The following is a 13183-nucleotide window of genomic DNA, read 5'->3' as shown; positions in this document are numbered from 1 at the left end:
AACTCGGGTCGACATAATGGTAAATTTGTAATTTTGATAACTTGCATGGTCTATTGGGAAAACGGGTTGTTTTTTCCTTCGATTGGAGTGAGTTGGGGAACTGAATTTGAAGAAGATGGAACGCAGGCAGAATCAAACTCCGCAAGGTTTGAAATTAACCAATAAAAGTTTTAATTTTTCATCAATTTAAATTGGTTTGGAGTTACCATGATCCTGTGTGGAAAATTTCAGGCCAAATAGCTAGGGTTTTGGTTGAATTTTTGGAGGTGGCTATTACCGGTGTGGTTTTTCTCAAAGGGTTTTATCCTTCTGGTTAGTTGGTTATTGCATACACTCTTTCCCTTTGGTTTGTGGCAAGAAGAAAAAAAAATGTTTGATAGTCAAATGCACTTTAATTCCTTTTTGTAGTTATTTGCAACTAAATTGATTGGAATTAGTTTTCATTATTTGAGTTTTGGGCGTGGAAAAGGTGCCTTCGAACGGAGAAGGTATATGAATGTGGTGGTTCAAAGGGCTCGCCATCCTCAGCTTAAAAACTACATACATGCTACTGTTGCTGGGCTTCTACCCTTTGTACAAAAGGTTGGTCTTGTTTGGTAATTGCATTTTTTTTCTTCTTTTTTGCAGTCAACATTGTATTCTATTGGTAGTTGTTGTTTGCTGGCATTGGATTTGAATGATCAAACATTGGTTGCTAGCCATGGCATGTTTGATTCAGAAATAACCTAAATGGGTGTATCTCTTGCATGTTGTCTGGACATGGCAATGCAATATTGCTTCTTTATATTAAAAACTAAAGTTCATTAATGGAGTTAGAGGTTGAAGACTATACATTATAAATTAATAGCTTCTGAGTTATCTGGTGGTTCATACTTTGTGCTTCTCTCACCCCCACTTGCCTATCTACAAAGGCAAATATATGCTAATCGTATTGGGGGTGACTATTCTACAATTATCAGGGCATCGTATAACAATGTAATATGTGATGATGTTGTGTGTGTTACTAGTTGCGACATACATTTAATTTAGCTCCTTGGAATAAATGCTTTTTACTTATAATGCTTATTTATGAAAGAATCAATTGTAGGTTGTGATATCCTCATGTTTCTTTTGTCATCAATTTCTTCGCTTCTATTAAGCATGCATAGGTGATATGCAGCCTTTTCCTTTAAAATTTAGGCAGGGTTAAATGTTCTGGTGTTATAAGCATTAGTCAAATGTAATTTTTCTGATTAGCTAGTGATTAGGTGGTAGTGGTAAGTTAGCTTCTAGTTACCCCCTAATTAGTTTTTCTCCATTGACTGATCACATTCAAGGTATAAATATGACCACAAATATGCAGCTCATATACACAATAATGTCAATATCGAACAAACACTTTGTTTGTACCAAATATTTTTTTTAAAACTATTATTTATATTCAACAGGAATCATTAAATAATTACTTGTGATTTCTCCGAGATGTGTGTTGTTGTTGCGCACCTTGGATAAGGAAAAAGAAACAAGACTGAAAACACGGGTAATTCCCTGAAAACGTATTATTCCCAAATCAACTGTACAACCAAACGTTTACAAAGGATAAACTTCCTCTAACACAGGGCACTCCCTGTCAATCAAACAACAATCCTCTTATTTAATTCCTTAAGATAAGAGTATATATCGACTTTACAAAAAGTCTAACTACTTCTGTCTATCAGTTGTAGACTAATTCTCTTGCAGAAGATTAAACAAGTTAATGCTTCACTTAAGGTCCACTATCCTATACAAACACACACTATCCTGTTGCATCCAAGTTTGCTTGTAATTGCTTTGCTTCTGCATGCTGATTTTTATACCTTACCTTGTGTTTTACTAGGGAATGGTGGAGAGAGTAGCTGTTATTTTCTTCAATGCTGACAATGTTCCATTGGAGAAATTTGTATTCAAGCTTGCGATGAACCAAGCTTATGGTTCAGAGGTGGAAGAGGTTGATCTTGAGTTCTCTCTCAGATCATTTCTGATAAAACTGTCTCACTCAGAATCTCTTTGTAAAGGGCTTCCTCCTGGTAAATGCGAGTGTAATTATGTTTTCTGCAAAGACTTCTGCTTTGACTTCTCCTTGATTTCCCTTTGGCTTAATGGCACATTTGGTCTCGCACTCGCTACTATAATATGAATAACACGATTTTTGTCTCCCCTCCCAGTAACTTCTGTAACTACCAACTCCCTTAATTTTCCTAATTAAGAAAAGCAGGTATCTTTATCACTCTAACTCTAGTCCAATTAATAACAGAAGTTAGTCACATGGCTAATGATTTACTTATCTAACAACATTGTACTGAGTTAAGCACCTTAATGTACCTGATGATGACTCTAATTTACTTAAAAACACCATTTTTATGGGTGACTTTGTGCTTTTTTAAATGTTTTTTTATTAAAATAAACATATTTCTGTTTTTTATGTGGTTGTCTAATTTGCTTATTCTAAAAGTAAGCAGATTTCTGTTTTTTAGAAGTAATTTCTATATACTTTTCAAATAAGTGATTTTTCCAAAAATTGTTTATTTCTATAATGTATTTTTATTGATTTATCGAGTAATTTAAATAGATTGAAGTTATCAATGTGTCCATTAAGACGCAAGCTCAATAAAGCATCATCTAAGTATGTACAATGTTGGCCAAATCACTAGCTTTTGTGGTAATTGGATGGTAGACTGACAGACTTACTTTTTTGAAAAAGTAAAATTGGAGAAATGGGGGGATTTCATTGTTGCAGGATATTATTGATAACCAAAATTGGACATTAATGATGATAGAGGGATCAGAAATGCAATTTAGCCTTTTATTTTTTCACTTGATAATGATGTGCTCTTTTTCTTGTAAAATAAACAATTCCTTTCTCTGTGTTGTGTATGAACAAGTGGCATGTGTGTGTGCACATTCACCAAATCATCTGCTCATTGCATGTCTATATCTTATCATCAATTTCAGTTCATATTCATATACTAGAGGTTGCTTGGAATCAAGTGGATGTGGTTTGTAACTTCTCTGATACATTTGTAAACTTCATGCTGAAATTTTTGCTTTGGTGTGTGTAAACTGAAACACAGGTTTAAACTTTTTCTTTCCTTTCCTCTAAACAGATTGTAGGTGGGAGATTACTGCTTATTTTAGATCCCTACCTGAGACTGGTACAAGCAAAGAAGCAGACTTGTGGATCCCAACTGACACAAAACAGTGGCAGCAGCCTCCACTTATAACCCCTATCAAGTCAATGAGTTGTGAACCTCTGTGTTTGCAATTGTACTTGGAGCATCCAAGTTTATCAGAATCATTGCTTTGAGAGCAAACTCACACCTCTGTTAATATAATACATAAACATTTATGGTTAGAAAGTAGGAACAATTTTTTATAGAACAGTTTGAAATCACATTATCTCTGTTTTTTCTTTGAAAGAAAATCATTATATAATCAGCTTACTTTTGCTGAAAATACCGAAAATGTTAACGTATGTATTGAAGTTTATTGGTAAATTATGTATTGAGGTTTGTTGTTAAATTTTAGTATTAGTATCTTGAGTGAATCACTAATTGACATTATTGTATCTTACAGATAAGTAGCATTCACTATTAACAATTAAATGATATATTCACATCCTTTCTTCTCTCAATTTTGCCACTCCAATGGCCACCACCATCCAGAAGCTCTTCACTCTCCAATCTGTCATTAAAAAAGTTCTGATTCATGTTTTCTTATTTCTTTCGTAGATTTGATGTTGTAAATAGAGTTTGGTGTTATTATTATATGTAACAAATTGGTGTAGATTCGATGATGTTTGATGGAGGAGAAAAAGTTGCAATTGTTTTCTTAAGCACAAGACAAAGAACTTGGACAAAATTAAAATCACATAAAAGCAAAGATGTGGTAACCTAATTCCCTTTACCAAAAACAACATCGTTTCTGTTTTTCTAAGTTAAATATTAAAAAAACAAAAATAAACACGTCAATAATGATAATGTAAAAGTTACACCCACATTTTATAACAAGGCCAAACTATAAATATCTTTTTTTTAAAGAAATAGATAATCAATATAACAATTTTTTTTATATAAAATAACTTGTGAAAGACTTAAAACTTACTTAAATCTAAAAAAATAAAAATTGAAAGAAACTATATAAAACAACTTTTACAACTTAACTTATACATTAATTTTATAAATTAGTTTAAAAGAAACTCATTTATTTTTGCTTCTTATTTTAAGTACCTAGGGGGAAGTTTTCCAAATAATTAGAAATATTAGTTTTTTTTTTAAAATTTTAAAATTGAAAAAGAGATATTTCTTAAAACAGTCATAAAACATTATTTTTATCAACCAAGTATTCTTTGTTGTTCTATTTTTTAAACCAGAACAGTTTAGTAAGAAAGAAACACACCCTATATCTTCCTAAGCAGTTTTAATAATGCAAATAGTGCAGTTAATTGATTGGAGCCTAAATGCATAGTAAAAACATAAAAGTAAATAAAATATAGTACATTTTTGTAATCATGGCAACACTTCATATGATTTGATTCTTTGTACTGCTTAGTAGATTTCTCAGTACAGAATGTGGCCCATTTGTACTGTTGAGCATGTAACCTTTTAAGCACTCTCCTAAGCAAAACAACATTTTCAAGTTGCACCTTTATGCTATGATTCAAAATGAATGGATACTACTGTTTATGCACATTCTGAAGCTCCTTTTTTATCCAACAGAAAAAGAGCATTATCTATTTACACATGCAATGGTCATTTTTCCTGGCTAGTGGATGGAAAGCACGTTTTCAAACTCAGGAATATTAAAAGAACTTTTTACAAACACCACTGGTATGGATTGAACTCTTCCCAAATGAAAAATTGCTTACTTTATGGTGTGGTTTTTGGAAGGTGGGGAAGGTAGAGAGGATTATATAGTAATGTATTCCATTGATGGATAATGTAAAAGCATCATGATTATTCTTGTCTGTGTTTATTGGTCCAATTGGTGTGGGTTGAACATGTTGTAGAGCTTTCTTACTTTGGACTTCATTGTCACATCTTTTCCTCCAATTGCTGTTAGCTACATCAGCTACTTTTTCTTGCTTATTGGGTGACATTATTGCACCATTTCTCTCAGTTTTTAGGGTTTTTCTTTCTTTTGACTTGCTCAACCATAACATCTTTTGATCATAAGTAGTCTTCTTTAGTTCCTACCACAATTAATGCAAGTGGGTGGATCCATGAACATGGCCAACCCTAACCCTAGTCTTTACCATAATAAAAAGATTGGTAGGTTTCCTAACATTGAGCTTTGTATATCCAAGAAATTACACTTACACTGTTCAACATCATCATGATCATGACTAATCTTGGCATAGAAATTTGATGGAACCATAAACATGTGGAGGTTTGAAATTATGTATTTCGATGTATCTGGTTGATGTGAGACACTGTTTGAAAGAGTTGTGATGTAAACTTGCAATGAACACGCCATTAAAACAGATTGTGATGAGAATATTTGAATTACACAGTTGAACTCAGTTGCCATGCTATAGGTTTAGCTACTGAGAAAACTAATTATATTATTATATTAAAGCGATTGTTTCTCACTTTTTTAAGTTATTAAACTGGTTTGTTTCAACCTCTGTTTTAATTACGTCTATTTTTTTTTTTATATATACACAATGTATTTTACTCTTGTATAAATAATTATGTCTATTTTTTTTATATATATACATCATGTATTTTACTCTTGTATAAATGAGAATTTTTTTTATATTTTTTTTTCTCTGCTTTTCTTTCTTTTATGTTGAAGTCATTGTCTCTTTTCTATTTGTAATTAGTGTTAATCAAAACTTCTCTTTTTTCATTGCGATTTTGTGCGAATATTTGCTCTCCATTTGATTTGATGCACGACAAAAAATATTCATCTTGTTTATCATGTAATGAATTGTGATCTCCGGACATAACTACTTTAGAAAGTTTGAGCTCAATAATGGATTGTTCCACTGAATGATGAACTCTCTGTTAAATGCATTCTTACCAAAATAAGGGAACAGATGAAAAAAGGAGTCCATTCAATGAATTCAAAGTTGGTTTTTGAGATTTGGATTCAAGAATGCTATTCATCATCCTTAACGGTACTCCCCAAAACATTGAAAATGATGTTTTAAAGAGAGAAATAATATTTGACAATCATGAGAACTGCTAAGTATCATATATATATATATATATATATATATATATATATATATATATATATGAATGATTTTGCATATAAGAGTTGAATTGGTATATTAGAAATATTAAATATTAAAATATTTTTTTTATAGGAATGGTTCATTTTATTTGAAATTTATGAGAATTGATATATTTGAAAAAACTTTTTTTTTATCAGCTTGAAAAAACTTTATAGAAATGATAAGTCGTGTTTGAATAGCATAATTTCATTCTTTAGAAGTTTTTACCATCAAACCCGATTTCATTGATAACAGGAAAAAAAAGAAAAACATTAAGGACGAACATAACTTTGATTGCCAACACACTTTTAACGGTGAGAAAATGAATTCAAAAATTCATGATAATAAACTATTTTGATTTGACTTAAGCAGTTATCTAATTATTTTTAAAAAAGTTAAAGTTATTAGGAGATATGATGATTTTAGTTATTTTTCTTAAAATTTATTTTATTCTGATAAATTGTTTTTTTTATATTAAAAAGAAAATTATATAAAAAAAATAATAAATAAAATTATTATTATTTATTACATAAATAATTGTTTTTTTATAATAAATTATTTGATTAATTTAAATAATTTTTTAATAATTTGATTATTATTGTACCGGTCGGTCCGTACGACCAAGTCGAAGTCGAGCATCCGGTCCAGGTTGATCGAGACCATCACACCCAAGCAAAAGACTGGTGAACTAATCAAAGATTAAGCATTAAATAGTGCATTCTTAATTACATATTAAATCCTTAATCAGAGCCATTAATAAATGGCTCACAATAATTATATAAATAAGCATAGATTCCAAAGGATTAAGTACGCTATCATGTAATACTAAATACTGAGTGTCGAGTGTCGAAGTTTGACTTGAGCATCAGAGTGCCTTTTGCAGGTACTATCCGAGCCCAAAGTTAATAGAGACGAGGAGCACAGATTCCAAAGGATTAGATACACAATCATCTAGTACTAAATACTGAGTGTCAAGTGCCGAAGTTTGTCTTGAGCGTCGGAGTTCCTTTTGCAGGTACCATCCGAGCCCAGAGTTCACAGAGATGAAGAGCACAAATTCCAAAGGATTAGGTACACAATCATCTAGTACTAAATATTGAGTGTTGAGTGCCAAAGTTTGACTTGAGTGTCGGAGTGCCTTTTGCAGGTACCATTCGAACCTAGAGTTCATAGAGATTAGGAGTGGAAGAGCGAGAGTTGCAGGAGTTCGTTTGAGAGGATGGAGTGATGTGCAGGCCGACCAACTGACCTAGAAGTGGTTTAATAGTTTTTTGGGCTCCAACCCCGTTCGAGAACAATTGGCGCCCACCGTGGGGCCGAGATAATTCAAAGAAGGGAGAGATCAAATGGTGTCTACACGAAGCATGATGAACGAGAAGATGTCAGAGGCTGAGCAGATGACACTGATGATGTTTCTCGGAGGGAGATGGATGAGATGAAGAAGAAGAACGAGGAGGAGATCCTGGTCCTCCGGAGAGAGAATAAGGAGATGAAGAGAAAGTTGATCAGGGAGAGCCCCTCTGGCGGGCTTAGTAACCCCCTAGGAAGACCTGATGCGACTCCAGCTGGCACAAAGGTTGTGGAGGAGCCGAAACCCACTCGTACTAAGGAGACTGTGGGTGAGTCATACCCAAACAGGTATTTTCCCTTGTTCGACGCGTTGGGTGTGTCTCGGAGGCACCCATTCACTGATTACGTGATGGGAGCGCAACTTCCACCTTTGTGGAAGGGGCTGAATATGGATCGATACGACATGACGACCGATCCCGACGAGAACACGGATGTGTATACCACGCACATGAGTTTGTACACCTCGGACAATGCAGTCTTGTGCCGAGTGTTCCCCACCTCGTTGAAGGGAGGGTCCTTGAGTTGGTTCATGAGGCTTTGATACAAACTGACAGATGACTAAGGACACAACAAGAACTTCCCAAAAGGGTCAATCATCTCAAGATACAAAGCCAAACCCCACCAAGCCTCGAGAAAGAATCAACAAAAGAAGAAGAAGCTATAAACCAAAATATCAGAAGTTCTTCCTTTTGGTCTTCTTAAAAAATAGAATATGTTTGTAATTAAATTGGGCTCACTTTAGGGGTCCAAATAGCAAAGATAGGCTAGAATAAGGTACCATTAGCATAATAGGAGGTGTGAGTAGCATTTTAGCTTGTTCCTAGCCCTTTTAGGAGGTATTTTTGACCTAGTTTCTAGAAGGACAAGCCTATGATGCGGGTTTGGCTTAGTCAAACCCTAAGGCTGCCCATTTTTTTCCTTTTCCCATCCTACCCCTTTAGCTTGTTCTCCAAGGCTCCTTCACCTATAAATAGGAGGCCTACCTAGTGTATTTTAGAAATTGAAATTAATAGAAGAAGAGTTACTCTGCATAAATTGTGTAAGGTGTTAGTGGGATTTGAATTCCTCTTAGCATTTAGGTCTTATATTGTGAGTATTGAGAGCTCTCAAATGGCTATCTTCACTTATCTTGGAAGCCAATCACACTCCAAGTGGCGGCTATCTTCACTTATCTTGGAGGCAATTCACACTCCAAGTGGCGTGTTCCACTTCTCAAATCCATCACATAAGCTTTCTCCTTCCTTCATCTATTCTTCCATTGTCATTCTATTTTTACTCTTTATATCATGTTCTTGTTTGGTTTTCCTTGTTTCCATTTAGCAATTCTATTTTGGTTTCTTTTCCTTGTTCTTTAATTCCAAACCTTCTAGCATCATTTTCACCTTATAATTGTCTTTTCCTTTTGCCTTTGTGAAATGAACCTTCACATCTACTTAACCACTTGGTTAAGTTAATGTGTTGTGGGGATTTTCCTCAGGTTTTCACTCTTAAATCCATAAAATCTCAATCTAAGTAAAGTGTCACACCATAAAATGAAAAATCCTAAAATCAACTCACATAAGGCTTCCTCCAAACTCCATTGACGGCTTCGAAACCTTGGCGTCCAAGTTCGAGACCCAATTTGCCACTAGCCGACCGCATCACCTGACCTCTATCACCTACGTCAACATTCGCCAGGAGAAAGCAGAATCTCCCAACTGTTAATGGAAAGATTCAGGAAGGTGACCCTAAACATCCAGAATTTTAAGTCCGGACATGGCCATGCATCACATGGTCACGACCTTGTGGCTAAGGCCGTTTCCAATAGTCTCTGCAAGAAGCCAGCTGTAGATCTCGACCAGCTTAGGCAGAAGGCTGCTAAGTATATGCAACTGGAAGAGTTGAGGGGGTATAAAAGTCAAGCCAAGGCCGAGGAATCCGGGGAGAAGGGGAAGGATAAGAAGAAGGAGCACCTGAACCAACCTGCTGTTAGTCGTGGGGATAGGCACAGGGAGAACTGAGGCCCCCGATTTACAACGTATACCCCTTTAAGTGTTGATAGGGGAAAATTCTAGATGAGGCCTTGAGTTTCAACCTAATCCCACCACCTAGAAGAGTTGCGAGCCCTAAGAAAGCCGACTGGTCGCGCAGGTGCCAGTACCATAGGAACAGTGGGCATACCACCAAGGAGTGTCAGGCGCTTAAGGATAAGATGAAGGAGCTTATCCAAGCTGGGCATTTTCGTCAGTTTGTGCATGGGGGCAGAGGTTTGAAGTGGTCTCTTCCGAGGAGGGAGGAAACAACCAGGCGGAGGGATTACACCTCTCGATGGACAAGAGAAGATGATCACCGACCAGAGTGTCGGCAGAGGCGAGAATAGCCTCCAAGAAAGGAAGGAGGTGGAGAAAGAGGATGCCGAGAGGTCATAAACACCATTGTCGGGAGCTTCGCTAGGGGAGGTAGCTCTAAGACGGTAAGGAAGAAGCACCCGAAAGCGGTGCAACAGGTGAACACCATCTTTTTCCGACTGAGGATGCCACCCATCACTTTCACCGACGAGGACTTCAAGGGTGTCGACCCTTCACAAGACGACCCCATGGTTATAATGGTTGATATTGCCAACTTCTCCATCATGAAAACGTTAGTGAATTAGGTGAGTTCGGTGGACATCCTCTACTGGAAGACGTTCAAGAATATGAGTATACCACGTTCGGCGAGGGTAAGGCGAGCAAAACCATCAAGATCCACTATCTGATGATAGATGCCAACACCTCTTATAACATCCTGCTCGGGCGGACGTCCATCAATAGATTGGGGCAATCGTGTCCACCCCTCACCTAACCATAAAAATTCCGTCGATCTCGGGGGACATTCTCACGATGCACATGGATCAGAAGGTTGCACGCAACAAGCTTGAAGGTGGAACCCCTACGGTAGGATACCTACCCCAATCAATACCCCAACGGGGAAGCCCTCTCGCGGACAGAAGTCCCCGTGCAGAGGTCCAACCAGAACGAAGAGAGCATACAACTTCTTTGGTTAATCTCGACCCTCGAACGACCGAGCCGAGGCTTGAGACCAAGAAAGATCTATGCCGATAGGGCTGGCAAAGCCGGCCAACCCGCCTCGTAAAGTGAATGCGGGCTAGATTTTCCGTCCTGCCCCGTATAAGGTTTGACCCACGGGTTTGTGGGTCAGCCCGTATTCTTTTTTTTTTTTAGAAATTGAATGATTTTTTTTTTAACTTTTTCTCTTGAAAAATTGTAAAAAAAAGGCATTAGGATTAATACAACAAAAAACATTAATTGAATGTTACATAATCCAAGTATCAGTCTTCCAATATTCTTGACTTACCCACTACCTAACATATCCACTATTATTTATTCCAAATTACTTGAAAAATATCATATCCAACATCCTGTATTTTCATCCTCAAAACTAGACCAAAAAGGATTCTTAAGGAAATTATAACTCCAATGAGCCTTGTAATTTTCTACCCCAAAATGAAAAAGGAAGAAAAACAAAACATTTACTCCATTGTTGCCAAAGTCAATATTTTTTTGGTTTGTGGACTTGCGGGTCAACCCACCCTGCGGTTTTTACCAGCGGACGGCGGGTCGTGCGGGCAGGTCCGCCCCGCTTTGCCATCCCCATATGTCGAGTACCTTTGCTCGACGAGGATCACACCACCAGTGTGGAAACATAGATAGCGACAACAGAGGCAGAGATGGTCCACCAGGCATTGGTGAAGTATGTATATCTTTTTGCCTGGACAACATCTGATATGTCGGGGGTGAGCCTGGATATTTTCACTCACAAGCTTTCGGTTTACAAGGAGGTGCGACCAGTGACTCAGAAAAAGCGCAAGCTTGGGGAGGAGAAGAGGTTTGCAACGAGGGAGGAGGCTCATAAGCTTCTGTCGATCGGCTTTATATGAGAGGCCCACTACACTACCTGGCTGGCCAATGTAGTCATGGTCACCAAGGCTAACGACAAGTGGAGGATGTATATTGACTACACCAACCTCAACAAGGCGTGCCCGAAGGACTCTTACCCGCTCTCCAGCATCGACTGGCTGGAGGATGGGGCAGCTGGCCATAATATCCATAGCTTCCTGGATGCATACTTTAGCTACAACTAGATAAGCATGCATCCAAGAGATAAGGAGAAGACCACTTGTATGATGAACGGAGCAAACTACTACTACGAGGTTATGTCGTTTGGCCTCAAGAATGTTGGGGCCACTTACCAGAGGTTGATGAACAAGATCTTTAAAGGGATGATCGACGGGAACATGGAGGTTTACATAGATGACATAGTCCTGAAGTTGAATTCGTGCGACCAACACGTGAAAGACTTGGAGGAATTCTAAAAGGCATTGCAGAGAACGAATATGAAGCTCAACCTGGAGAAATGCGTGTTCAGCATTGAGGGGGAATTTTTTGGTTTTCATGTTGACCCACCGAGGAATAATGGCCAACCCAGAAAAATGTTGAACCATAATCGAGATGAGAAGCCCTCAGAACCTGAAGGAGGTGCAATAGCTCATCGATCGTCTCACCGCCCTCTTGAGGTTCCTCCCTCGGCTAGCCGAGCGAACTTGGCCAATGGTGAAACTTCTTCGGAAGACAGCCAAGTTTTGCTAGGATGAAAAATGTGAAGACATCTTCTAGCAACTAAAGGCTTTTTTATCTTCACCGGCGATTATCCAGAAGCCGAGATCCAACCAATCGATGATCATGTACTTACCAGTCTCGAAAGAAGCGATAAGTGTAGTTCTGGTACAAGAGGTCGAGAAAGAGGAGCGTCTGGTATACTTTGTCAATTGAACGCTCCATACGGCTGAGACGAGGTACCAGATGTTAAAAAAGGTCGTGTTCGCCCTAGTTCTGATGGCTAGACGGATGAAACCTTACCTCCAGAATCAGGCCATCGTGGTAAGAACTGACTACCCAATCTTTAAAATTCTTTCTAAACCAGATCTTGCAGGATGCATGATAGGGTGGTGGGTAGAGCTATCAGAGTTTGACATCTGGTACGAGCCAAGGGGAAAATAAAATCCCAGTGCCTAGCTGACTTCTCAGCCGAGCTAACCCTCAACATGATCTGTCGATCGGATGGACTATCTATGTTGATGGGTCGTCTAACAAGATGACATGTGGGGTTGGCGTCATCCTCGAAGGTCTGGGCGACCTCCTTCTCGAGCAGGCATTAACGTTTGAGTTCAAGGCCACCAACAACCAAGTCGGGTACAAGGCCATCCTCGCTGGTTTGAACTTGGTGTACGACATGGGAGCTCGCGAAGTAACGTGTAAAAGCAAATCCCAGTTGGTGGTTGGTCAGATTAAGGGGAAGTTTAAGGTGAAGGAACCTTTGTTGCAAAGGTATTACCATACAGTCTCCAACCTCATCATTGAAATCAAAAGGATGACGGTGGAGCATATCCGCAGAGAGAACAATAAGAGGGTCGACGTGTTGTCTCGGTTGGACACGACTAAGAAGAAAAGCCACCATAGATCTATTGTACAAATTAGCCTACGGAATCCTAGCGTTTGGCCATGTAGGAGTGGCCGAGTGTTTGGCCATGACCGAGGACGAAACGTAGATGACCCCATTTGA

The 13183-nt window shown here is 37.9% G+C and overlaps 2 protein-coding genes across 2 annotated transcripts; both read left to right on the top strand.

The window, feature by feature from the left end:
• Window positions 1-6: 6 nt before the first annotated feature.
• Window positions 7-3537, top strand: LOC137835064 (DNA polymerase zeta processivity subunit). Its single transcript, XM_068643402.1, has 5 exons — window positions 7-146; window positions 232-312; window positions 470-582; window positions 1856-2045; window positions 3123-3537. The coding sequence occupies exons 1-5, from the start codon at window positions 116-118 to the stop codon at window positions 3320-3322; spliced, it is 615 nt and encodes a 204-aa protein (XP_068499503.1). The 5' UTR covers window positions 7-115; the 3' UTR covers window positions 3323-3537.
• A 9178-nt stretch (window positions 3538-12715) lies between these two features.
• On the top strand, window positions 12716-13183 carry LOC137833916 (uncharacterized). Its single transcript, XM_068641984.1, has one exon. It carries the CDS (start codon window positions 12716-12718, stop codon window positions 13181-13183), a length of 468 nt encoding a protein of 155 aa, XP_068498085.1.

This window comes from Phaseolus vulgaris, chromosome 5, assembly GCF_000499845.2.
Source record: "Phaseolus vulgaris cultivar G19833 chromosome 5, P. vulgaris v2.0, whole genome shotgun sequence".
NCBI lineage: Eukaryota > Viridiplantae > Streptophyta > Magnoliopsida > Fabales > Fabaceae > Phaseolus > Phaseolus vulgaris.
This window is presented reverse-complemented; position numbering and strand designations above follow the sequence as displayed.

Bases quoted from the DNA above. Each gene is read 5' to 3' on its own strand.
- LOC137835064 (XM_068643402.1), top strand. From the start codon at position 116: ATGGAACGCAGGCAGAATCAAACTCCGCAAG. The intron at 313-469 runs GTTAGTTGGTTA...GGCGTGGAAAAG, and splicing joins CAAAGGGTTTTATCCTTCTG to GTGCCTTCGAACGGAGAAGG. The intron at 583-1,855 runs GTTGGTCTTGTT...GTGTTTTACTAG, and splicing joins TTCTACCCTTTGTACAAAAG to GGAATGGTGGAGAGAGTAGC.
- LOC137833916 (XM_068641984.1), top strand. From the start codon at position 12,716: ATGACATGTGGGGTTGGCGTCATCCTCGAAGGTCTGGGCGACCTCCTT.